Raw genomic sequence first — 27,817 nt, forward strand, 5'->3', positions numbered from 1 at the left:
ATTCTAAATGCACCAGAAGCCTATTTAAAGAAATGCCATGTTGAAATTTTTCATAAAGAAAATAATCTGAAAGTAGAGCCTGAGATGAGGTTAAAAAAGAAGAAGGGAAACAATCACACTCTTGTATTTGTTATGGAAGTTTTAGATATTGGGTGTTCCTAAACCATGGTACACCTCGGATACTTCCCCTACAGGGCAGCCTCTTTACAGGAGGGCACCCATATCCCAAAGACAACAATAATGTTAAAATGCTTTATATCAGTCTTTATTTTAAAAGTGTTTTACCAACATATACTAATCTTCACAACATTCAAGGGAGGTAGATAAGTATTACACCACTTTCACAGATAGAGAAACTGAGGCAGCGATTAGTAAGTTGTGTTGAGGGGCATGATATATGACATAATTAGGAAAAGAATTTGTTGTAGTCATGGATCACTGATGACCTTTCCTACCATTTCTGAGTCCCATCAACACAAAAAGCAACAGATGCAGCATGGAAGCAGGTCATCAGTAGTTTGGCTAGCCTAAAGCTAAACATTACCTTGTTGATACCAGATGTTGCATATGCTGTCCTTTGGCAAGCATCCCCCTCACATGTATTCTTACATGCTTCCACCTCTACAACAGGGGAGAGTGGAAGCTGTTGTGAGTGCAGAAGGAGGGGGCGGAGAAACAGGGCTGGGAAAGAAGATGACAGAAGAGAAAACATGAACTGATATAAAAGCAAAGGCAAGAACAAACAAGAGGACCCCCTGGGAACCAGTCCAACAGGAAGGAAAGCCACAGCAGAAAAGAAGGTTCATTGATTTGAAAAGCCCAGACATCCAGAAATGCTACTCAAAGGGTAATTCTTAGCAATGACATTCAAAGCCACTCCTCATGGCTTTGCCAAATATAATCATCAGGTCCTTCTGACATTCCCAGGAGGCAGAATCATTCCTTTCCTCTGGTCTAGTCCAAGTGCTGATGTAATTGACCTGACACTGAAGAGGCTGTTGACAACTCAGATGTACCCTCCCACCATGCCACCTCTCTTCCTCTGCATGTCAAGTCTCTTCAAAACAAAATAAAACAAAACAATGCATTTAATATTCCCCCTGCAAAAATCCTAAGACATTTCCAGAGATTTTGATGCATAATAATGTAGGATTCCATGTTTGAATTTTTATAAAGAGGGCATGATGTGGATTAACAGCCCCTCTCAGCAAATGCTTGTTTATACAATATGGAACATTTCTTAAAATTGTGGATACCCACTCTTTAGAGAAAAATTGGAGCACAAGAGAAAGAAATAACTTCTCCTGGTCTTCCTAGTGGGAAGCAAATATAAGGGATGGTGAATGACATCCCACCGGCTGCAATGGAGGTACTGATGGCAGAGGAAGCACCAAATGAGTAGGTGACCAAGGACCCAGCAAGGAGGGTCTAAGTCAGATGAACAGGTGGAAGCAGCAGCCCAGAGAGCTGAAGAGGCAGAAGTCAGGGAAAAGACATAGTAGCCAAAGAGAAGCATGGAGGTGTTGGTGTTTGAGGCTGAGAGGGAGGCATAGCACTGATCTGTGTCTAGGCCTTCCTAGGACATGTTGGAGCCAGAAATACATCCTTTCTTCCTTTATTTCAGTCAGCAGCATCATTCTTTCAAACATGTGGCTTTAAAATCTCATCCCTTCTCTCCAACAAACATGGTCAACTGCCAACCCTTACTAATTCCACTTTGGCAATAAATGCCCTTTGTACTGGTCTCTCTCGCTTGCTTGTTTGCTTGTTTGCTTGTTTGTTTTTTTGAAACGGAATCTTACTTCGAGGCTGGAGTGCAATGGAGTGATTTTGGGCCACTGCAACTTCCACCTCCCAAGTTCAAGTGATTCTCCTGCCTTAGCCTCCCAAGCAGCTAGGATTACAGGCACCCGCCACCATGTCCAGCTACTTTTTTGTCTTTTTAGTAGAGACAGGGTTTTACCACGTTGGCGAGACTGGTCGCAAACTCCTGACCTCAGGTGATCCACCCGCCTTGGCCTCCCAAAGTGCTGGGATTACAGGCATGAGCCACCGTGCCCAACTGTCTCTCTCGTTTTTACTGCAACCTCTTCTGGGCCCTGTTATCATCTCATCCTAACCAGGGACAAACCCTCCTACCTGGTAACCCCGACTCCAGTCTTCTCTCCACTCAATTCCTCCTTCTACTGTTCTTCCTGGAGTACAGTTCTGATCATGTTACTGCCCAAATTCGGAAATTCCCCATGCTCTCACTGCCTCTCAATTATGTGTCTCATTATCTTAAATCTTCAACAGGACCTTGCATCTAGTGAAATTCCTCTGGTTTCCAAATCTCCACCTACCAAAATGCCAACTTTGAAGACTTAGCTCCAGTGCCATTTCCTCCACAAGGACTTCCTTCAAGCTTAGCTCTCTGCTGAGGTACAAGCGCACTTTGAAAACATGCACGGATCAAGCACATGATAGCTGTTACAGTCTCTACTGGGCTGTGTCCATAACTTCCCAAGGTGAAGGATGATGAACTGTCTTAATATTTACCTGTCTATCCCCTACAGCACCTACCAAGAGACGGTTATTGCATTTCTATCTCAGGTCAGAAACTGCTCAAAAGTGAAGTGAATTATGATATACTTGTTCACAAATGGAGACACTGCAACAAGTACCCTGTAATGTGATCTGGCTCTCAGGATAAAACCAATCCATGATAGAGCTCAAGGAATGGGACAAGAGCAGGCAGTTTGGGCTACACATTTTTGAGTCAAGAAATCTGGGATTGAGGTTCTGCTTTTTGTCATTTGCTAGCTACGGCTTGGCACCAGGTGGTTCTTCTCTGAGCATCATTTCCTTCCTTCTGCATGGCCTCACGGGATTAAGAATAAAATGAGACACATTTGTGAATGCTACATCAGTGATTCTCAATCCCAATTATGCATCATAATCCCTTGTAAAGCTTCTGAAAAGTACAGAGAAAAAGGCCCCAGCCCAGGTCAATTGAATCAGAATCCTCTGGAAGTGGGATGCAGTGTGACTAATTATCTATAAAATCCTGTTTCTAATGCATAGCCAAGGTTAGAAGCTACTGTTATAAACTCATAAGTACCATTAACAGTAGAGCAAGGTGCTTTAGGCTGCTGGTTTAATTATCCTCTATATGTAAAGTTAGAAATTAGTTGAATGCTTTTATAGTTCCATTAAAATACACTACTGTATGCAAGCATTTTTTGTGTTCTTCTGCATTGTTTTTGTGTGGTTAAGTCGTAAGTTCTGAGAGAGAGAATTATATCTAGCACCACTGTATGTAAAGATGTACCTAAATCAAATTTTTGAGAAAAAATAAAAACTTCATAGAGTCCTCTGAAACCTTGCTATTCAGAAGTGTGGTGACCAGGCAAGCAGAACTGGCATAAACTGGGAACTTGCAAGAAATGTAGAATCTCAGACCCCACTCCGTACTCTGCATATTAACAAGGTTCTTAGATGCGTCAATAGGTGAAGCACAGGCAATCTTTGCTTAGTTCACATATATGTTTAGGGTCTGCCGTTCCCTGTCCTAATCCTGAAAAGGTAAGAGGGCATGAACCATTGGGTTTTGTCTTCCACAAACCACTGAAGATTGGGACTTTATCCCAATGCTTCTTTCTCTAAAGGGTCCATTTGGTAAAAACTAAATTAAGAACATAAATCCTTATAAAAGGATCCTTTCTTTCAAAGAAGACTAGTCCTCACAGGCTTCCTTCAAATAACCAGTTCCTCTAAGACATTGAAAATATAATTCAGTGTTTAAAATAAATTCATATCCATTTTAAGTTGTGTGCAGTGCATAAATAGCAAGTATATGTGCACCTTACCGAACTTACGGTCCACAGCCCCCTAATTCCAAGATTATGCAGGAGGAAAGCTTAGCCATTGTAGTAAACAATTTCTCCCTAATTGACCCATGCTCTCCAGCTGATTATGATGTGGGCAGTACCCATCCAAGACTATACAGACAACATAACCATGGAGTTGTAGCAGACTTGGAACATTATCTAGCCTAACTCCCCTGTTCTGTGGACAGGAAACACCAAACCAAGGGTTAAAAGGAGTTACCCACATTTATATAGCAACTTGAAGGAGAGTCAAGCTTAGAATTCGGCCCTGACTCCAAGGCCTATACCCACTTATGTGGACTCTGCCACATATACTCCTCTTTCCCCACCACATGACCTTGAACTCTCATTGTCAGAAACTGCTGATCTGCCTTGGCACATAAGTGTCATTTTGCTGCTTCCAGCTCTTGCTGTCCCCAACTCCCAGGGCTGTTTGTAACAGGAGGCTATAGGAGAAGCTATACTGCAGCTCAGTCAAAATATCCATTTATCAATCCATATTTCCAAATATGTTGGTAACGGATCCTTAAAAGGTCCAATGCTAACTATGTAATGCCAGCTACAAAGCATTACTACTGGCTAGCACCACGAGCATGGCGAGGGAAGGGCCTTTCCTTCCGTGGCTAAAGACTAAAAGCAAGGGCAACCATCAACTCAGTAGTACAAAGCTGGGAGGAAACTACAGAGAAGACAAAACTGGAGCCCGGCTGGGAAGGCAGCATCTTTAAAAAACATACACAGTGTGACTATAAATTTGCAAGTCTATTTTTTTTTTAAATAAAACCAACATAACAGAATGTAGAAATCTAAACAAACATTTCTCCCTCAAAGTAGTTACATCCTTAGTTCCAACAAAACTACCATTGTTGGAGACTTATTTAGAACACCCCTCTTTGGGGAAAGGCCTTAAAAGGCGGTTTATGAGCCACATTAGAAAATAACCTTCTAAACACTGGGCTGTTTAAAAACAGAAAATCCATACTCAAAGGATGCCACTGAGAAAATAAAAAAGGTGCTGCTGCAGCTCTCACAGAGGTTCCCGAAAGACCTCTAGCAAGTCCTCAGCAACAGCATCAACACTGGAGAAACATGTGGCCTCCCAGGACAGCCACTTTCAATGGGAGGGCATTCATTTGGATAGAAAAGTTCTGCTTTCTGTTAAAAAAGAAAAAAAATATCGGCCACACTCCTTTATAGTCACACTTGCATTTGATTTAAAAAAATACAACAACAACACTCACACATGGTTCTTGTATGAATTCTAATTAAGAGACATTACATTCAGAATTATAGCACTCATAGTGATAATTTTCAGAAGACTGTAACAGCTTCTTTGCCACTGAAGGGATACAGAGGGTGCAGCTGTTTACCTGAATGAATTTTAAATAAGTGACTACTACCACTCTAATTTTCCTAGTTGTAACTCTGTTACAGGTTACTGACCGCAAGTCCATGTTCCAGACATTCTTTGCCAACACAGATTAATTACAAGACAGCCACCCGCAAAGTCTTAGGGTGAATTGGGAAAGGGCCGGTTAAATGAGGAAACAGGCCATTCCTTGGTAAAAGTTTGCAGTTTTCTTTCCCAATACATCTTCTTTTTATTGAGAACTTCCATTTTTATCCTGTGTTCCTCCTCTGCCATCTCACACTCTCGCTCTATCTGCTGGATTTTGGCCACATGCACCTCATTCATTTGTATCAGCTGCAGTTGTAAGATGGACATTTGTTGATGGTGTTCTTCCTCATGCATCTTTTTTAAAGCACCTTCCTGAGAGGTTTTGCTCCTGTAGTTTTTATTGGCTGTTATTCTGACAGCTGAACATGAGGGTTCAGGTTGAGAGGTCCCCTCACATACTGGAAAATGTATGAACTCTTTCTCATCATCGCACAGTTCTCTATTTGAAACAGCAAATGATTCTGAAAAACAGTAGCAGAAAACATATATTCAAAGATTTTACAGGCAGAGAAAAAAAAATCAATCCTATTTCAAATGACAGAGTCCCTCATTACAGGATGTATCTAAAATCATGTCTGCTTTGGCCTTCATGTCTACAGGGACCCTAGCCACACTTGACTTTTTAAAAACCCACAAATCAAAAGCAATATTTTCTCAAGAAATAATGACAAGGGGTTTTGTTAGGTTATTTCTAGAACTTCCAAGTATGGGATCCATGGTCAGAAACCACGCTTATCAAGAACAGAGACCTTGTTATGTTGATAAATTGAAATGTGCCCAACTCTGAGAGTGTAGGACCACAATGCAAAGCCAGTGTGGATCTTCAGATTAGGTTCTCTATCAGTCTTATCACCCTTTGCCAACTTCTCATTCAGCCATGAACACTTATGTGTAATCTTTGCAAGAGTGTTAGTGCTGGTTCCTGGTCACAGGTGTTAGCCCTTACCCTGGGGCGCCATCTTGTAAATGTTGTTCCTTGAAAGATGAGTCACATTCCCTGGCTTAACTCCCTCACATACCATTTCTCTTTCCTCTCCAGCACTGCCACTGGGGAGTTTTCAATGTTCCTCTTATTTAATCTCTCCCTGGTACTTGACTATCCTTGAAATTTATTTCCTCCATTAGCTTCTGAACAATCACTCTCTTAATTTCTCTAAAGCTGTCTTCCTCTCTGATTGCTCCTTCTCAAGTCTTCTTGATGTACTGAGTACCTCTCGCTCTACTCACCTGTTACCTTTTCATATTCTCCTGGGAATTCCTGTCTGTGGCTCTGTTCTTAATCCACCCTAAGTAAACTCATAACCTGTTCTGACCTTTCTTTCTTGTCTGACTCTTCCAAATGCCCTGTACAACCGTCAATCCTACCACAAGCTATTCACATCCTTTATAAGATGCTTTTTTCATAATTCTGTTTCACTGTTCCCTCTGCTTAAAGTTAGGCTACCTGTTTCTCCACTTACTGTAGTCTTGTTTTTTTAACTTTCCCTCAACTCCTATTCGTTCAAAACTAATGCCACTTGCCCTGTGAAACCTAAACTCTCTCCTTTATATGTACTCTTCTGTTAAAACACTTAACATACACAGTATTGTTTTGGCACCATGATACTCTCTTTTTTTTTTAATCCTTGGGTACCAATTGCTTAGTGTGGTATACAATGGATGCCTAGTAAATGTTTACTGGCTGAACCCTTGAATATAAAGGGAAGAGTGTATGGATGCAAAAGGATACCACGTGTGGTAATGCTGTTTGTCCTGATTTTTTAATAGAGCAGTAACATTAGTGTCAATTAAGGGAGTTTCAATAAGGAAACCACTGACTCCACTAACCCATGGAGTCTTCTAGCTGTGACTCTAAGGCTTTCTTGAGAAGCTTTACATTTCCAATAATGAGAATCATCTCCTTGGAGAAAAACAATGCCAATTTATTAACAGAGTTGATTACATGATTATGTCCATTCCATTCTTCTGGAAGATGGGATGCTGCAAATTTTAATGGCTATTGGGGGAAACCTAATTGATAATACCCTGTTAATAAAAGGAAAATGGCTACTGTTTAATTATTCCACTCCATGAGGTAAAGTAACAACCATAACTAGTCCCTAATTATGACTAAAGAAAAGGTAAAAATCTTACTTCTGGAAGAGAAGTTTAAAAAAAAAGAAAGAGTACGTACTCTCTGTGCCATCCAGAAATAATGAAAATGTCTCCTGGAAATCTTTCCTGGAGACAGCTCTGGACTCAAGTACATGTTCTTCCTTCATGCTCCCACCACCTCCTGGGCCTATCTCTGGCAGAACACTTGTGAAAACTGGCAGTTTACCTCCCTTTCAAGTCTCTGAGTACTTTGAAGACAGAGACTGCTTCTGCTCATCCTCACGCAGAATCCGACACAGGGCCTGGCATAGTGCTGGGCATGTAAGAAATGTGTATGGGATGAATCACCTGCAGTGGGTCACATCTCTCCCAACACAGCCCAACCATGGGGAAGGAACAGTGATCTGTGTGGGTAATCAAGACAAAGGACAAAGGAATGGGAGAGGGTGAACACCAAGAATACGGCCCTCAGATGTGAGCTTCAACTGCAAAGAGCATTACCTCACCTGTTTCCTTTCGTTTGGGATCTGAAAATGTCTTCTTTGAAGACTGGACACATTAGATACTTTGTGGTACCTCTAGTCTCTTTTCTCTTTGATTTCATTCCAGGGGATAGTACTGGATACTCCTCTGAGTCCTTAAAGTTCATCCCCTCATAATGCTGCTGTCTTGCCCAATTTCTTTAGGTTCTTCTTCTTTTTTTTTTTTTTTTTTTTGAGATGGGATCTCACTCTGTCACCTAGGCTGAAGTGCAGGGGCATGATCTCAGCTCACTGCAACCTCTGGCTCCCAGGCTCAAGTGATCGTCCCACTTCAGCCTCCTACTAGCTGAGACTACAGGCATGTACCACCATACCTGGTTAATTTTTTGTATTTTTGCTAGAGACAAGGTTTCACCATGTTGCCCAGGCTGGTCTCAAACTCCTGAGCTCAAGCGATCTGTCTGCCTTGGCCTCCCAGAATGCTGGGATTACAGGCATGAGCCACTGCACCAGCCTCTTCCAGTTTCTAAATTCTCACTTTTAACTCAACAATTCTAGGCGTCAGGGACCTGATGATGATGACAATGATGATGACAGCACCTACTGTTTTTTGAGCAGCTAACCAGGTCCTAGGCTAATGCTTTATAGTATTACCTCATTTAATCCTTACCCTATGAGGGAGGTATTATTAGAGAAAACCAAATACAATATCCAAGGTCACACGACTAGTTGAAAGAAACAGGATTTTAATCTAAGTCTGTATGACTCCAAAATCCAAACTCAACCACTACAATACTCAGCCCCCCACTCTTCCACTTGTTCAGCTGATCACTTATGTATCTTAAAATGCAGCCTCCAATTTGTATCCACCACAAAACCATCTCTTATTAGGAATATGGCTGTGTATCCTGCATTTTGATCTCTAAGTTTCTAGAGCTGTGAACATAAAGATAGTATGTTTGTATCTAGGAGCAGAAAAATGACTCTTCTTTAAAAACTATTCCTTTTGGTTTAAATGTGTGCTAACATACAAATTTTAAAGGAAAAAAAGCCAGGCCTCTTAAGAAGACTCTGGAAGAAGATAGGGCTTTAAACTAGTGAAGCCCAATGGTATAGTTAAGTAACTTTCACACACGTATTAGTTCCAATGAATAGAAACTACTGTTCAGATGGGAAGAATCTTCTCTTAATTGGAAAAAGACTAGCCTAGGAATGGCACTGTGCTGCAAATACACACCATGTAATCTCTCTCCGAGGTAAAACAAAGCCACCTGAAGGAGAAAACAACTCAATCTTATGCAAAAAGGGTAGGAAAGCCCAGCAGCTTTCCTGGGACCAGGAAAGCAAAGGGGATATTCTTTCACTTGGACAGTTGGAGAAAGTTTAATATTAGCAGGAAAAGCCTACTATGACAGTAAAAGAATGGGAAGGAAACTGCAAACAGGCCAAACCCCAGATATAGGAAATAGGGCTGACTGGGAAAGTGGATAAATAAGATATGTGGATGCATGCTATGGAGTATAATACATTAACTAAAAGAAAGAAACTAGACTTACACATTGCAATGGGAATTGATCTTTTTTTTTAGATGAATTCTGGTTGTGTCACTGAGGCTGGAGTGCAGTGATGTGATATTGGCTCACTGCAACCTCCACCTCCCAAGTTCAAGCAATTCTCCTGTCTCAGCCTCCAAGTAGCTAGGATTACAGGTGTGTGCCACCCAGCCTGGCTAATTTTTATAGTTTTAGTAAAGATGGGAGTTTTGCCATGTTGGCCAGGCTGGTCTTGAACTCCTAACCTCAGGTGATCTGTCTGCCATGACCTCCCAAAGTGCTGGGATTACAGGCATAAACCACAGTGCCCAGCCTAGGAATTGATCTTCAAAACAGTATTCTAAGTGAAAAAAGCAGAGAAAATGGTATCTCTAGCACAAATTTAATCTACATAAAATTTAGAAGAGATGCCCACAAAACACATGTAAAAGAATACACAAGCACATTAGAATGATTCAGGTGCAGGAGAAGAGAATGAAAGAATGGAATAAAAATATAACAAACTCATAACTAATACAAAAGAAAGGTTTTTCACAGACCAGTGAGGCTGGTATGCCAGGACTGGAAATGTAACTCAGTCCTCTGGTACCAGAGTTCTTACCCCAAAAGATTAGGATTGGATTAAATAGTAATAATAATGGAGTTTATTAAAAAATGTCTGGCCAGATACAATGGCTCATGCCTGTAATCCTAGCACTTTGGGAGGCCAAGGTGGGCAGATCACAAGGTCAGGAGTTCAAGACCAGCCTGGCCAACATGGTGAAACCCTATCTCTACTAAAAACATAAAAATTAGCCATGCAGGGTGGCACATGCCTGTAGCTCCAGCTACTCCAGAGGCTGAGGCAGGAGAATCGCTGGAAACCAGGTAGCAGAGGTTGCAGTGAGCTGAGATGGTGCCACTGTACCCCAGCCTGGCAACAGAGCAAGACTCCGTCTCAAAAAAAAAAAAAAGATCTGAACAGTAGTTGAGGGGCAAAGAAAAAAAGAAATGTTCACAGTTATCAAGTATCACTTTATAGCATAGAATGTGGAATTAAATATAAATTATCCTAAGACATTTGGGTGCTACTCCAAAGCTTAGTTTTCTTAAATGTATTTGACCTTTGGTCATCCTAGCCTCCCAGCCACTCCTAGCAAATTTTGTTGGCTCCCTTAGTTGGTTCTGCACAGTTTCCCTCAAAATAATAGAAGATAAGTGCAAAGTCAAATTATCATACATCATAAAATCCGCAGGGTGTAAACTGTTTTAATATATTTAAGAAGGAAATACTGGGGTTTTTTTTTGAAAATATTAATCTATTCCTAAGTGTTATACTTAAATTTTAAGACTAGTATGTTCAAATACAGATGGACATTTTCAGAAAGTCACTACCAAAGCTAAGTATATCCAAGAGACATTGATCAAGATGACACAGTTGAAACTATCTCATACCAAAAAGTAGTTGGAGAGAGGCCTCTAGTGGAATACTACTAAGGTTCATCCTATTTAACAGTTTTATCATAAATTCCAACGAATTTCTGAATACCTAATTCTGTAACAGGCACCCTGTAAGGTGTTGGAACAGTACTGTCCAACAGAAATACAATATAAGCTATTTATAAAATTTTAAATATCCTCAGAGCCACTTTAGAAAACTAAAACAAAAAAAGGTGAAATTTATTTTGGTGATATGTTTTTTAATCCAATATATCTAAAATATTATCATTTCAAAGTGTAACTATAAAGGTTATTTAATGAGTTTTTTTTACATTTTTTGGTACTAAGTCTTCAAAATGTGGTGTGCACAATTATAGCACATCTTAATGTGGTCTACCCACATGTCAAGTGCTTATTAGCCTCATGTGGCTTGTGGCAACTGTATTAAACAGCACAGTGTTAGAAATACAAAAGTCACACACACACATTCCTTATGTCAAATACACAAGATGTAATGAGGGCCATAACCCTATAGCAGATTTTCCACCTTTTTCCCACCAAATCCCAGAAAGGATAACTGACAATTCCAGGCTTCTTTTTCTTTCTTGAAAGAAAACTGAAATGCAAAATGAGTGAAATGAACTCAAAGTTGTTTTAATTGTAAAGAAAGAGTTCCAGTACCCAACATACTAGTATTAACAGATTACCTTTGGACACATTTCCCAGGTGACAAAGCACCAAGGTTCTCTACCACCCTCCAGATGAGACTTAGACACAGGAGCAAGGAGCATTTGACTGTGCTTTAATAATCACCAGCAAAAAGGTAAGTCCCCAGTGTCATCTATGTACAAACATCCAATTTAAAATAAATCCCTTCACACTTGAATCACTATTAAATGTCACTACAAGGAAAACACTGAGAATCTACCTTTATTCCCTTCTTGCTGAAAATTTATAAATTATGTTTATGAATAAATGAATTACATCATTTCTTCTAAAAAGAAAGAGAAAAAAATTTATGGGATGAACTTTCCTAGATCCTACTCCAGAATTTGAAAATGGGTAAATAAGACTGTCTAGGTCCCGTAAGAATAACTCTATGAAATCAATACACAATAATCCGGATCACAGGTTTGCAAAATAAACAGAAATCAGCTCACACCAGCATGTTCCTCAGCAGTATCTCCCAGGGAACATAAGCAACGTAAAGAGCAGCCCTGCTGATCCACTCCCTCCCTCCTCCAGCACACTCCTGCACAGCCTCACAGAAGCTGAATGGCTCTGAAGCCAGCAAGATAGACAGTAACTCCCTGAAGCTATAAACATCTCCAAAACCAGGACACCATTAATTAGCAGTGGGGGCCCATGCACTACAGAAGCAGCAAGGAGGAGGGATAAGAGAGAGAGCTGAGGGCCGGGCGTGGTGGCTCAAGCCTGTAATCCCAGCACTTTGGGAGGCCGAGGCCGGTGGATCACGAGGTCAAGAGATCGAGACCATCCTGGTCAACACGGTGAAACCCCGTCTTTGCTAAAAATACAAAAAATTAGCTGGGTGTGGTGGCGCGTGCCTGTAATTCCAGCTACTCAGGAGGCTGAGGCAGGAGAATTGCCTGAACCCAGGAGGCGGAGGTTGCGGTGAGCTGAGATCGCGCCATTGCACTCCAGCCTGGGTAACAAGAGCAAAACTCCGTCTCAAAAAAAAAAAAAAAAAAAAAAGATAGAGAGAGAGAGCTGGCAGTGCCCCTATGAACTGTCTGCTAGCCTATGAACTGTCTGCTAGGAGGTACCCTGGCTTGGGAACTCAGGGATGAAAACCCAGACACAAGATTCCTACACTGGAAATCAACGCATGAGGTTCAATAACATAAACCACTATGGTTACCCAACTGGCTTCCTGGACTTAACCTTGGTCAAACAATCAGTAAGCAAACTTTTGATCATAATTTGCTTCTCCAGGATCGTCTGCCTACAGGACAGAAAAAAAGGTGCTAATGAAAAACATGAATTAGATGCAGTTGGTAATTATCTTTTCCACTCTACACAGATAGCATTCCTGGCTTTCGACTGCTTCTTGTTACTTTTAATTAACAGGAGCCAGTCCCTCAGAGCTCAGTCTACTCTAGAGAGACTGACAAGTGAATTTCTCTTCCTGCAAGCTGAGAACCAGATTCTCCCGGGGAAGTGCTTGCTGGGTCCTTGAAGTACCTTACGAACAATCCTCTGTCCCCCACCAGGAACCATTCTCTGCTTCAATTTCTTTCCTCTGCAAACTGCAATGAGCACCTCACTAATAACAATTCCATTAATGCAGTCCCTTATTTTTCTTTATGTTTAAGTAAAAATAAAGTCTCTAAGAATGAATTTTTACATAAGCTGGCTACTTCCTGTCTGAAAAGAAGCAGGAATTGCAGGACATTCATCAATGTGCCTTTCCACCCTACCCTTGCCTAGAGACATTTCAATAGCCCCTAATTCCAACCTTTTGAAGCTACAACACACTATCATTGTATCCTTCATTATATGAGTGTTTTTTTCCCTTAAGAATTATGTATGACATCTTTTTCTCTTTTTAACGAAAGTATATTAAAGTTAATTTTTTTCAGAGTTTCTCAAGATCCCTAGGGTACCACAAACCAAAACTGTGGATCACAATATTATAATGGCTAAAAATGCTGGGTTTTAATCTGGGTGAATGCTAAAACAGGTGTTTATCATATTAGTCTCTACTTTTTTTTTTAAGTTTGAAATAGTTCACTCTTTTAATATGGCCTTTTGAGTGGCCTACTGTGGTGCTGTGCACATAAGGATCTCCAAAAATATTTTTTGAAAAAAGTGAAATTGAGTAGATGAATACAAATCTTCATAAAAATCTCCTTAACATATTTGAGATAGGCTGAGATATGCAACTGCAGTGCCTCACTAATAACAACTCCATTAATGCATTATTAACTAATAACTTATTTTTCTTTATGTTTAAGTAATAATAAAGTCTCTAAAAGAGCTAGCACAATGATGTAAACAAGTATTTTTGTTTCGATATACTGTATGGCTTTTTTTTTTTTTTTTTGAGACAGGGTCTCACTCTGTCACCCAGGCTGGAGTGCAGTGGCATAATAACAGCTCACTGTAGCCTCCACCTCCTGGACTCAAGTGATCCTCCAGCCTCAGCCTCCCGAGTAGCTGGAACTACAGATGCACACAACCATGCCCAGCTATCTTTTTCTATTTTTTTGTAAAAACAGGGGTCTCACTTAGTCGCCCAGGGTGGTCTCAAATTCCTGGGCTCAAGCCATCTTCCCGCCTCAGCCTCCCAAAGTGCTGGGATTACAGGCGTGAACCACCGCATTCACCTCTATATGACTCTGAATGTCCTATATAATCCTGAGATTTTGAATTAGGAAAATCGAGTTTGATACAAAAGTTTCATTTTTAGAAGTGCCCTCAAAAGGAGAATTTTAAAATTAAAATGTCAAACAGGTACCCAGTGAGAGCATGCACACTGGCATCAGGAACGGATACCTGGGGCCACGGCGTCGGGGTGGTATTCGGGCTCCTCCTCCGGGGGGCTCTGCAGGAAGTAGAGCTGCTCCGGAAGCATGCTGGCGATCTTCTCCTTCCCCAGGACGTGAGTACTCAGTAGCGGGCTGACGCTCCGTTTCACCTTCTCTCTCCTTTCATGGGCCATAATTTTTTTGGTCCGAGCCTTGATGTTCTCCCAGCACTTCTTCAGCTGTTTGAAATCCCGCAGGGACACGCTCGGCTGAGAGTTGTATTCGTGGGCCAGAGCCTGCCAGGTACGCTGCTTAAGGGCAATAGTTCGCGCATCACTTTTCTTACATTCCAGCACATATTTGTACTTTTCTACTAATGCCAGCAGGATGCTCTTTTCCAATTCTGAGAAGTATTTGGCAGGCTTTATAATTTCGTTGTTTTGCATTTTCCACTATATGTCTCCTGGCCGCTAACTATCCTGTAAAAGGAAGTTTGAAGCAATGATTACCAACTCCAGCAAAAACAATACCCACAAATCACTGAAGCTTATTTCCTGACTTTATTCCCTTGTCTCAAATACAGTACTTTCTTTTCCATTAATGTTGAATTATGATATTCAGGACTCAGGAAAATATTTAGAAATGTACTAGGAATGGGGTTTTACCTCAAAGTGGATTGTTGTGGCCATACTGGGACTATCTGGTATATAACAGCAAAAAGAAAAAGAAAAGAAAGGAAAGAAAAATTGAACATCTATATAGAACTCTGATTTCTTAATTTCTTTTTCTTTAATGTTAGGGAACTGATTATTCCCCCCAAATCATGTTAGCCAGTTTTAGAACTAAACAGCTTTCTCAAAGCTTTGTCACAGCTGAGGAGAAGAGAAGCCACCGTGTAATCAAATATAAAAGATGATGTACAGCTGGGCGCAGTGGCTCACACCTGTAATCCCAGCACTTTGGGAGGCTGAGGCAGGTAGATTGCTTGAGCCCAGGAGTTCAAGACTAGCATAGGCAATATGGCAAAATCCTGTCTCTACCAAAAAAAAAAAAAAAAAAAAAAGCCAGCTGTGGTAGTACGCATCTGCAATCCCAGCTACCTGGGAGGCTGAAGTAGGAGGACTGCTTGAGCCCAGGAGATTGAGGCTACAGTGAGCCATGTTCATACCACTGCACTCCAGCCTGGATGATAAAAGGAGACACTGTCTTAAAAAAAAAAAATCTGATGTTTTCATCACTCTGTGTCATGTACCTGGAGCAACCCCAACCTCAGTTTCTTCATCTGTAAAATGAGAGGTTGGAGTCTGTGATCCCTCAGGTCTGAGGGTTGCTTTTAAAAATCCTAAGTAAACAATGTGTATAATGTTAGATGTAAAGGGCCTAGGCACTTAGACACTGAGTCCAATGTTCCTCTTTACATCCCCCAAGTCTCTTCCCCACTGAGAGAAGTAAAGGTCAGAAAGGTGAAGCGGATTGCACAAGATCACAAAGATGGCAACACGGAAAGTCCAGAACTTGGACTGCCCTAGGAGTCTGGTATTCTTAGAATCATTCCACAACTGTCTCTCAGCCTCTCACCTTGGGTGACTCCAAATGATTCCACTATGATTCCCGTAAGTCACCTTGTCATCCTCCACAGTGCTGAGTCAGCATCTTTCACACAACAGGTGCTTAGTGAATGTCTTATTCCAGTGAAGTGTATGAAATCTATGTGTGCTTTAGGACTCCATGCTTTGCCCACATCTTTTAATCACAGAAAGTTTCCTATAAAATTAACCTCTCAAATATGTTACATCAAAAACATAGCTAAGCTATGCTGACTGCAGCAATAAAGTAAGCATTATTTCACTTATTGGAAAGGGCCAATGTATTCCCAGTCCTTCTTACATTCTCCAAGCCTCTGATTTCTCAGAGTTACAGGCAAGCATCAAGAAACTAAAGAGGCAGTCCATTTAAAACTGACCAATAGTGTCAAAAAATTAGGAACCAACTTGAAAAGATTCCCACTAACCAAAAATGGTGTCATCTGAAATCAAAGGTCATGGGTACACAAGGATTAAGTTATTTTCTCAATTTTTGTTATGTTTCAAAATTCCATAATAAAAAATTAGTGGGGGGAGAGGCTGTGACTTTTAAATGTATGGTACACTAATTGTAAATCACACCATTTCCAGCCAGCTACTCACACACTATGCCTGGGAAGGGGTTTCTGTAGTTGTGAATGGCTGAAATCTGTTTGACTGAGGCCGGAGAGGACTGGGACAGATCAGAGAGCCTTTAAGTTGAGGCCAAGGAGTGTCGGCTTTACATGAGGGTGACAGAACCTGCTCAGGGTCTCTCACTCTGCACTGCCTCATCCTAAAAGTTGTTATTACTACAATGAAGTACTAGGGTAATCCGTGTCTCCAAATACAGGTACCCTGCTCTACACTCATACTGGACACATCAGGTATCAGAGACTGAGAGGTTTAGACACATGTCAAAGGTGGTTTGAGCAAAGCTAAAAGAGTGGACATTTATCTTTGGGGATGTGTCCCTGTAACACTAAATTCCCATGCTCGTGCTTTGATTATGTTGCTCTAATATCCATACAATGATACCCAATCCAGGATCCTTCTTCCTCAAAGGTCCCAAATTAATTTTTTACCCTCACCCATACTTCCATTCCCTATAAATCAATGTTCCCCAAACTGAAATTTATTAACACACACCCTGTACAATATGTCTCTTCTATATTATCTCTGTCTGCCAAGATGTCTATGTCCAGCTTTACTTTCTGTAGTTTTTGTTAGGAAATTGATACACTGACTGTTCTTAAATTACACAGCTCGCGCAGGAGATTCTGATCCACTTCCCCAACCTCAACCAACACCTCTGCTCCAGATGTCAATATGCCAACTTTCCCTACTCCTAAGAACTGCTGCTATAAGGATTAAGAACTCTGATTCATACATGAAAAAAGTATTACTCCCTATTTTGTTGTTATATGTAATGCTATTTTACATATATATTATATTTGTATACACACACACACACACACTTTCTAAATAAATCTTTCTTCTATCTTATTTCTTCAAGAGAAATTCCTAGGACTGTTGCACCAAAAGATAGAAACCCTTAAGACTTATGTTACATCCCCAACTTGCCTTGTAAAATAGTGCACCAATTACATTTCTAGTAACAACACATAAGCATATCCATTTCCCTATTTCGTTTTTTTATTCTGTGCCAACTGTGGAAGCAAAAAATGTCACTTCATTGATTAATGGTATATGAATTTCAGCTCTGAGGTAAGTAAGCCACACTCTGAACAAAGGTCCTGTGATCCTTGGTGGGACTGAAATTACATGGAATGAATTCCAAGCAATGTAATTCTTCCTCACGATGTGTGCAGTACCTCTAGCTGCCACCAGGTGGTAGTGGACTTGTGGGGAGTCTAAATTTCCAAAGGCTCTTGCCCTGCATGTGGCCAGCTGAGTCTCAAAGTAATAATGATAGCAATAATATAGCAGCAGATAACTTTTATTGAGCCCTTATTGTAGGCTAAACGTAACAAATATTTAAAATGCACAATATCATTTAGCCTTCCCAAAAATAGCCTCTGAGAGCATTTGTTATACTTTAATGTTTTCTGTTAAAAAATACATATATATACATGCATATATATGCATATATATTTATATAAAGTACCAGAAGAAATTATACAACTGCTCTCAAAAGCAAATACTTGGAATTACCAACACCTGGGGACCATTAATAGCCTATTAAGTAAACTGTTATTTAATCACTAAGTAAATCCAAAGTTACCAATTTACTTTGCTTAATTTCGTAGAACAGCAGAGTTCCTTGGGCCTTGTGGTTGCATTCTGCCTGGCTATAAAGGGATTCTGATACAAGGCAATGTACCCCAAAGGTTCCTTATGGATTCTCAAAAGCCTTGTGAAATAGGCTGCTTGTCTCCCTTAACCAATTACTATTCCCATTTCCCAGATAAGAAAACTGTGGCTCTGTAACTTACTCTGGTCACACAAATATTAAGTTGACTGACTTACTCCAATGCCCATGCTCCTCTCTGCTCCGCTTAGCTCTCTTGTTTCAGACCTAGTGATAGCCTCTATTTCCCAGCTCAAAGTATGGCCATTAACACTCTAATCTAATCAGCTGGGAAAGGGCCCAGGCTAGGGCAATTTCGGTGGAGTGTATCTCCATCTGTTGGCTCTTTCCCCACTCATTTCTCTCCCTCCATCACTTTTTTCCACTTTCAAACTTAGGGCCCACAGTCCTCCCACATGTACCTTCCTCACTCTAACCAGAGCTCTGAAATAATTTCTGCCATTGATCCAATAAGACTGTATGTTTGGGCCGGGCTTGGTGGCTCATGCCTGTAATCCCAGCATTTTGGAAGGCCAAGGCAGGTGGATCACCTGAGGTCAGGAGTTCAAGACCAGCCTGGCCAAAATGATGAACCCCCATCTCTACTAAAAAATATAAAAATTAGCCAGGTGTGGTACCACACACCTGTAATCCCCGCTACTCAGAGGCTAAGGCAGGAGAATCGCTTGAACCTGGGAGGCAGAAGTTGCAGTGAGCCAAGATCAAGCCATTGCACTCCAGCCTGGGTAACAGAGTGAGACTCTGTCTCAAAAATAATCATAATGACTGTATGGTTGAAGAGTAACTGTAGAGATCTTACAGAGCTTTAACATGCATGGTCTGTGCCTCAGGGGAATGCTGGCATTCCACCTGAGCATGTAAACAAATACTTCCCAAAGTAAGAGATCTCTCCAGCAAAGCTTATTAATGCTTATTAATAGAAACTTTGAGGCTAGAAAGCATACTCTAGCTTAAAACTATTCAGCAGTGTCCATAATTGGTTACAGATGACAACATAACAAGCGTTCCCTGCTGCATCAGCTTTTATTAGGGAAGGAATGGCCTTCCTTGTCCCCCAATTCTGCTCAGGAGCCATCGTCTCTTGTGTCTGCTGTTCTGCTAGACAGTGTGTGACCCATTCTTATGCAGGGCTGTAGTGCAACACAGAGCCCAGTGACCCTTACAAAGTGGGTTTTCAGTAAACATTTTATATATGTAGATATTTTCATACAGGCATAAAACAGTCTACCATGCACACAGTATCATACATGACAAAACAGTACACTAGATACTGCATTAGCTGGGTGTGGTGGGGTACCTGTAGTCCCAGCTCCTTGGGATGCTGAAGGAGGATGATGACTTGGGCCCAGGAGTTAGAAGCTATAGTGAGCTATGACTGGGCTTGTGAATAGCCACTCCACCTCAGCCTAGGCAACACAGTGAGACCCCCATCTCTTAAAAAAACAAAAGGTGCATTAAACTAGAAATCGTCAAATAAAATAGCAAAATCCAAATGCAATGGAAGTTCCCCTTGGGCTAGGCCTAAGGGGAAGACCCATAGATAGGCCTAAATAAAAAGGCACAATTCCAATACCCATAGAAGAACAAAAAGGAAAAAATTAACACAATTTCCAAAACACTAACATTAAACCACCAGAAACTGTAATGCATACATTTACTATCCAACTTAAAACAAAAATCCATCTGTGTATAGACTAAATATCTGTGTCCTCCAGGATTCATGTTGAAGCCCTAACCCCCTAGTGGTTGTATTTGGGGACTGGACATCTGAGGAAGCAATTAAGGTTAAATAAGGTCATAAGTACAGGGCCCTGGTCCAGTGAGATTAGTGCCTTTATAAGTAGAGACACCAGGAAGCTGGCATGCCCCCCTACCCTCAATGGCTCACAAAGAGGACGAGGTCATATAAGAACACAGCAAGATGGCCACCACCTACAAGCCAAGAGAAGCAACCTCAGGATGAAACCTACCTGCCACACCTTGATCTTGGCCTTCTCAGCCTCTAGAACTATGAGAATCCAATTTCTGTTGTTTCAACCACACAATCTGTGGTATTTTATTATGGCAGCCTGAGGAGACTAATATACCATCTAGTGATTTTTAAGTCCACCAAGGGTGAAACTAAATCCTAAAGTCTGAGCAAAGACTAGAGAAACTTGTCAAGATTTCATGTTTCTTGCCCTTTGTGGAAACAGTTCTTTGAAATTAATACTCAGAATGGGTACCATGACTGAAGAGCATGGCACTGGAAACTCACACTTCAGGACATTAATAGACTGCTGATCTTAAAGTAAAGTGAAATGAACCAAGACACTGGATGCAGAAAACCTGGGCTCAAATTCCGACTTTAGCCCTCACCCAACCGTGTGACTTTGGACAAGTCAACTGACCTCTGATACTTCATCTGTAAAATGGAGTTACTCGCCCGCCACCCCGACCCTGCCTCATTCCCTCTGCACAACAGTCCTGCAACATGAAGAAAGAAGCACAGACTAGAGCTTCAATCAATTTTAGTTCCTTCCACTCTTCCCACCCATATTAAACTGCTTCCAAAAGTAGAATAGTGCTCTGTGTGTTTGTGTGTGTGTGTGTGTGTATATATATATATATATACACACACACAGTTATCGGCTCTTTATTTCATACACACACAATTCAACAAATATATAATGAACTCCTGCCAAAGGCTCAGCACCATTCTAGAGTATGTGGGAGATACAGGGATAGGCTGAACCCTCCAGCCTAGAAAGAGCACTGACATGCACAAACTGAGAGGCAAGCTGAAACAGACACCAGAAGAGAGGACAAAGCGCCTTGAGCATGCAGAGGAGAGAAGAGGTTCACTTGCATTCTTCATGAACAAGAGGACATTTGAGCTAGATCTTTAAGAATGTATAGGATATGAATGGAGAGAGTTGAAGGAGATCATCAGATACATAATTGATAAGAAAAGGCCCAGACTCTGAGTGGGGACGTTATTGGAAAGGAGGAAGTACACACCAAAGTCCCTTCCCCTTCCCCTTTCCCTCCCCCTCTTTCTTTCTTTCTTTTCTGAGACACAGAGTCTAGCTCTGCTGCCCAGCCTGGAGTAGAGTGGCATGATCTCGGCTCACTGCAACTTCCACCTCCCGAGTTCAAGCAATTCTCCTGCTTCAGCTTCCCAAGTAGCTGGGATTACAGGTGCCCATCACCACACCTGGCTAATTTTTGTATTTTTAGAGAGATGCGGTTTCACTGTACACTGACCAGGCTGGTCTTGAACTCCTGACCTCAGGCGATCCAGCCGCCTCAGCCTCCCAAAGTGCTAGGATTACAGGCATGAGCCATCACGTCCAGCCAAAGACTTTCAGAGGAAGAAATGAGCAGGATGTATATGTGTCCACAGAAGGGTAGAGGGATCAACAGAAAGCAGAGGCAGGGAGGATATACAAGTATTAACCAAACACCTACTCTGCAGGCATCAAGGAGAATGGTATTCCTTAAAGTCAAGGAGATCACAGACCAATGAGGACATCACAGTCCCATGAAGACATAATGTACCACACGCATTGTGGGACAGGCTGGTGTGAGGAAGTGTGATAAGCACAGTGACAGAGATGAGCCCAGGGACATACTCCAAAATTGGGGGGATCTAGAACAGGAACCTTAATTCCTACTTGAATAGACTGAAATTAGATTAGCTTGAGAACAAAGCAGGGCCACAATGTGGGAGGGAAGGACTTAAAGAACATATTCAGAAGTGGTGGATGAACCGAAGGACATGTGGCAGCCCTCCCCACAAGCAAGGCCTGGCAAGTAATGGGCAATCCATTTGCTCTAAAGAGAGAAAAGCTATTTCCTACCCTGGTCTGTTGCCTGTCTCCTGACTCAACACCTCAAAAATAATGTTTCTTTTAAACTACAAAGGACTTGGGCAAGGTGTGACGGCCCACATCTGTAATCCCAGAACTTTGAGAGGCTAAGGCAGGAGGACTGCTTGAGCTCAGGAGTTCAAGACCAGCCTAGGCAACAAGGCTCCATTGCTATAAAAATTAAAATTAAAGAATTAGTCGGGCAAGGTGGCATGTGCCTATAACCCCAGCTACTAGGGAGGCTAAGATCGGAGGATCCCTTGAGCCCAGGAGTTTAAGGTTGCAGTGAGATATGATCATGCCACTGCACGCCAGCCAGAGTGACAGAGCAAGAGCCTGGCTCCAAAAATAAAAGGTAGGATAGAGGTTAAAGACATGGGCTTGGACCCATGGCCTCAGATCCCAACCCCACCACTACTTCTGAGAGTGGAGCTTTAGAAAAAGAAAAAATAAAAATAAATTTTAAATAAGGACCTCAATCTAATCCTCTCACTTTATAGTCGAGGAAACAGGCTTAGAACAAAACAGGGCTTCCCTGCAACAGAGGTTACAGGGCTGCCCTAGTAACGGAGGAGGGTCTGAAGTCAAGCTTTCATCATTTGCTTTCCAACCCTCTCCCAGCTCTCCCACTTCAGAACCCCTTCACCATCAAGATGCCCTTTTTGCTAGGTACCTTCAAGCCTCCCCCACTTTACCATTTGAAAACTCCAGGGCACTGCTCTCAACTCTGCCATTCATTTTGTGACATTTGTCTTGGCATGACTTCTTTACTTGCTGTCAATTCCTCATCGCTAAATTATAAAGCTCAAGGGGGTATTCTCTAAAGTCCTATCCAGTACTGTTCATCAGCGTTAGCACTACCATTAAAATGGTTTTTCTGCAAACTAATTTCCACAGTTCACTGCCAAAGACACATAGTTGGTATTTTCTGATTATTTATGAGGCTAGTGGAGCTACTAGCCAATGAAAGAGAGGATTACAACAGAATGAAGTGATCTCAGCACTTTAGATGACCTTGCTGTTTTGCTTAAGGCCCATACACAGGTTTAACTGTGCAAGTTAAGCAGTTCCAGGTGAAATGGCAAAAGCAGGTGATCTGATTTGTTGGCCACAGCTCCTTGAGAGTGCCTGGTATACATCAAGCACTCAATAAATATTTGTGGAATTTGATGCCACAAATATTTATTGCTAGATGTTTTATTATTTTAAATTTCTCCTCTTACAAAGGATTTATCATAAAATAATTGTTTCCTTCTTGAAAATATTATTACAGTTCAAAGGAGGTAGAAATGGCATGGCAACGTTTTAAGAACCTCACTACCACTATGATGCCTTCAGGATTTCATTTTATCCAGAGGTAAGAGTAATCACACAATACTCTTACATGCAGGCACATGGACATACCTGTCTGCCCAGGATGACCACTCACTGAAGCCCTCTCTCCTCTCCACCTTCCTTCTTTCCTTTTCGGGAGTTTCCAGTCAAATCTAGCACTGAACTTGCTTCTTCTAATGCACTCCCTCTCTACCAGTTTTCCACCCACTCCACGCGGCCATGTAACTTGTAAGTGTTTATTTTCATCATCTGTGCCTGAGTGTGACCGTGTGCATGCAGAACTCGCCTTCTGTTGGAAGCCTGGGCTCCCCCACTTTCCCACCCTCACAGTCCCCTCTAAACCAGATGAGAGTTCTTAAAAGTCCTGACCTCTTCCTTTCCCTCCCCCACACTCCATCTTAAACCATCCCCACCCACGGCTTCCCTGAAATGCCTTTGGAATCATTATTAAAGCATCTTCCACAGAAAGCACTGCTGAAAACCAGAAGGTCCCCTTCTGTAGGTGTTCCCACTCCAACCTGCTTCTTGTCTACTAAGTGCACTCTCCTCCACTCCCATCACTTCAGCTACAACCACTAGCTCTCAGGCATTCTCTAGGCCAAGGGTACCAAGTATTTACCTCTCGCGGCACTCAGAATTACTCTGCACTGAGATCTATCCATCTTCTGAAGGCTCTCCCTATCTGACAGTGAGCTCTGAGGCACGGAACTACATTTTATTTGTATCTTTAGCACATAGTAAATTCGCAGTGTTTGTTTAAAAAAAAAAAAGTTGGGTGGGACCCAGGGACCCAGGCACAGTGGTTCACATCTGTAATCTCAGCACTTTCGAAGGCCGAGGCGGGAGTACTGCTTGATGCCAGAAGTTTGAGACTAGCCTGTGCAACACAGTGAGACTCCATCTCTAAAAATAAAAATTAAAAAATTAGCCGGACATGATCATCTATAATCCCAGCTACTTGGGGAGCTTGAGGTGGGAAGATCACCTGAGCCCAGGAGTTCAAGGCTGCAGTGAGCAATGATTGTACTATCATACCCCAACCTAGGTGAGAGAGCAAAACCCTGTCTCTTTCCCAAAAAAAAAAAAAAAAAACAGACTTGATAGCTATAATCCCAACACTTTGGGAGGCTGTGAGGTGGGCAGATCACCTAGGTCGGGAGTTCGAGACCAGCCTGACCAACAAGGAGAAACCCTGCCTCTACTAAAAATACAAAATTAGCCGAGTGTGGTGGTGCATGGCTGTAATCCCATCTACTTGGGAGGCTGAGGTAGGAGAATAGCTTGAACCCAGGAGACAGCGGTTGTGGTCAGCTGAGATCGTGCCATTGCACTCCAGCCTGGGCAACAAGAGTGAAACACCATCTCAAAAAAAAAAGAATAAAGTGGCAGTGTTGGGGAGAACCTCTCTTCCAAGCCCCAGCCTCTCTCCTTAGCATCAAACACATTTCCAATTATCTATCAACCATCTCTGCGCCCCATCATGGGCACCTCAGAAAACTCCAATTCTCCATACCCAAAAACAAACTAATTATTCCCCTATACCAAAATCTCCTGATTTCTGATGATGTCAGCCACATCAACCTGGTTTCCCATAGCAAAAGCATCAATGTAATCTTCAATCACATGCAACTAATTAACAAGACCTATTGTTACCCCAACAACTGTTCCCTCCTCTCCCATTCTCACTGTCCATGTCTGAGGTCAGACCTAATCTCCAAAATGATCTCCCAAACTTCCAGCCCTTCTTCCACACAACTACAGGGATCTTCTTAAAACGCAGTGATCAAGCCACAGGCCTCCTTGTAAACCTCAGACGTCTCCCCCACTGCCTAAGTGATAAAAGTCCAAACTCCTCACATGGCATTCATGGCCTTTTTGGCTCTGGCCTGATTATAGCACTGCCTCCAGCCCCTTATCCTCTCCATGTATTTTTCAACCTAACCAGACCAAACTCACCTTCATGTCCTTGAATCTGCTGTGTTCTCATACCTCTGTATACATGTGGCTTCCTTTAGCTGGAATCCTTTATCCCAAGGCCACCAAGGGCCCATTTTCAATCTTTTTTTTTTTTTGGAGATAAAGTCTTACTCTCAAAGTACTGGGATTACAGGTGTGAGCCACTGTGCCCAGCCCATTTCCAATCTTCAAAGCCCAACTCTCATGCAACTTTTGTGAAGCCTTCCTCAATTAATACTCAGTCTGTTATGCTTATTTTATTTAAAATAGCTTTTTCTAAAATGAGTTTGAAGCAGCTTACAAATTACACACAACCTGCAACTATTTTTTTTTTTTTTTTTTGAGAGAGAGAGAGAGAAGAGACTATCAGGGCAAAGATAAGACAAAGATAAAAGAGATCAAAGCTAGGCAGTAAAGGAGCATTCAAAACCTGTGTCGTGGCTGGGCATGGTGGCTCACGCCTGTAATCCCAGCACTTTGGGAGGCCGAGGTGGGCGGATCACCTAGGTCAGGAGTTCAAGACCAGCCTGGCCAACATGGTGAAACCCCATCTCTACTAACACTACAAAAATTAGCCAGGCATGGTGGTGGGCGCCTGTAATCCCAGCTACTTGGAAGGCTGAGACAGGAGAATTGTTTGAACCCAAGAGGTGGAGACTGCAGTGAGCCAAGATCACACCACTGCACTCCAGCCTGGGCAACAGAGTGAGACTCTGTCTCAAAAAATAAGAACAAAAAAAACCCTGTGTCATAAGGTCCCATACTCATCTTGTTAGATATAGATTGGCCCTGAGTTCTCATTGGCTCAGAATGAGTTACTCTTCTATGAGCTTGCTGGCAGTTGTACATGACTGTACTGTAGCACTTCCCATATTTTTTGCAATTTGCTCTTTGCGTCCATCTCCCACACTGGACTGGGGAATCCCTAGGGAAATACATAATTTTTGACTCATTGCTATATCCCCAGGATGTAACATATGACTCAGCACACGACTGGAGCTCAGCAGACATTTGTTAAATTAATGTTATCACGGACAGGGAAAACGGTACTAGTGCTTGTTGAACGTATGCCAGATACGTGAAAAAACATTACTTTACCCTCACAAAAAATGTACAAAGCTAAGAAATGGCAGAGCTAGGATTCAAACCCCAAACTGCCTATCTCTCCAAAGCAATTGCTTTTCCAACTATGCATGATGTTCCCTACCTTCACCATCGCTACGTACCCGCATACTCTCTGCTTCAATGCCTGGTTAAAAACAAAACAAAATACCCTTCTTCCAAACGTCTTTCCTACTCACTCAGGACAGGAGTGTCTTGAGTCCAGCCCCTGATCTTCCACAGTATGTGAAGTAACAAATCATCACAAACCGGGAGAGGAAAGGGTGCCCCTTTGGTAGCTGAGAACTGAACAGCCTGTTGGGTATTCCGCAGATGATGGGGTGAAGTCCTCAGCTCGTCCTTCTCCTGCCTTTCCCCACAGGTGCAGTACCTGGGCCCTTGCTGCCTCTCTCTTCCTTCTTCAGGATCCAAAGCCTTTTAGTTCTCCCCATTCTAAACTGAAACCCAAAATAATCTCCTCAGGCCCATTTCTTCTCTGACCCAGTGAATGGTGTTGAAAATGCACTCCTCCATTATATCAGTGAGGCCTTTGTATTTTAAGCATCTCATCAACCATTAGGGCTGGCGAGCATCTCATGTCCTGAAACACAAGAATTTTGTGAGAAGGGATAATGGCATTGTAGGAGGCCCAATCACCCCACCCTCCATCAATCTGAATATTTTTGGCCTGGCCTAAGAATAAAAAGAGACAGCCTATAACATCCCTCCCCATCCCCTGACCCACCAGCCTTCCTCCCCCAGCCCGAGTCTCTAAGGGATGGATGGATGACATCTGGCCCACAATCCTGGTCCAGAATGCTGCAGGGGAGGGATGGTGAACCCTGGTGCCTTCCTCTACATCTACCAGGACTTCAGAATCCTTCTTCTCCCCTCAATGCACCCATGTCTCTCTCTGGACCCAAACTCCCACGGCCGTCCTCAATCCTAACTCAGAAACTATGTTTTTGAATTAGTATTCAGCAATTTCCTTGAAATACAACCATCTTCTCTAACATGCTGAAAGGCACACTCTTTAGCCCTGATATTATCCTATCTTCAGTTTTAAATGTATGATAAATATATCCCTGCATCCTATAACCACTCTCTTCGATACTGCAGGAACGTCTGTTATCTTAAATGTTATCACACCTAAGAAGTACCCAATCTCCTGAATCGGTATAGAGAGACTAAATTCTTCACTATTTCGTACTCCTAAATAAAAATTATTGATGCAATCTACAGTAACTACCTCATATCGCCAGTGTGATGATTCAATGATAATTCACGCCAACTGTTTAGTACCTAGGGCCTGG

At 42.0% G+C, this 27,817-nt stretch overlaps 1 protein-coding gene across 3 annotated transcripts; it reads right to left on the bottom strand.

The window, feature by feature from the left end:
• Positions 1-5,111: 5,111 nt before the first annotated feature.
• On the bottom strand, positions 5,112-27,156 carry MSANTD3 (Myb/SANT DNA binding domain containing 3). 3 transcript variants are annotated; one of them, XM_012437560.3, is made up of 3 exons: positions 26,896-27,156; positions 14,396-14,846; positions 5,112-5,789 (listed from the first exon to the last, which is right to left on the bottom strand). In XM_012437560.3, the coding sequence occupies exons 2-3, from the start codon at positions 14,811-14,813 to the stop codon at positions 5,380-5,382; spliced, it is 828 nt and encodes a 275-aa protein (XP_012292983.2). In that variant the 5' UTR covers positions 14,814-14,846; positions 26,896-27,156; the 3' UTR covers positions 5,112-5,379. The 3 variants fall into 3 exon arrangements, with proteins under 3 accessions (XP_012292983.2, XP_012292980.2, XP_012292982.2); XM_012437557.3 differs by having other exon boundaries at positions 26,705-27,155; XM_012437559.3 differs by lacking the exon at positions 26,896-27,156 and adding an exon at positions 15,946-16,118.
• Positions 27,157-27,817: the final 661 nt, after the last annotated feature.

Source organism: Aotus nancymaae, unplaced genomic scaffold, assembly GCF_030222135.1.
Source record: "Aotus nancymaae isolate 86718 unplaced genomic scaffold, 86718_ANA_hifiasm-v0.15.2.pri h1tg000003l, whole genome shotgun sequence".
Lineage (NCBI taxonomy): Eukaryota > Metazoa > Chordata > Mammalia > Primates > Aotidae > Aotus > Aotus nancymaae.

Coding starts and splice junctions, on each gene's coding strand:
- MSANTD3 (XM_012437560.3), bottom strand. CDS start 14,813: ATGCAAAACAACGAAATTATAAAGCCTGCCAAATACTTCTCAGAATTG. Junction 5,790..14,395: donor CCCCGACGCCGTGGCCCCAG/GTATCCGTTCCT, acceptor ACTGTTTTTCAG/AATCATTTGCTGTTTCAAAT.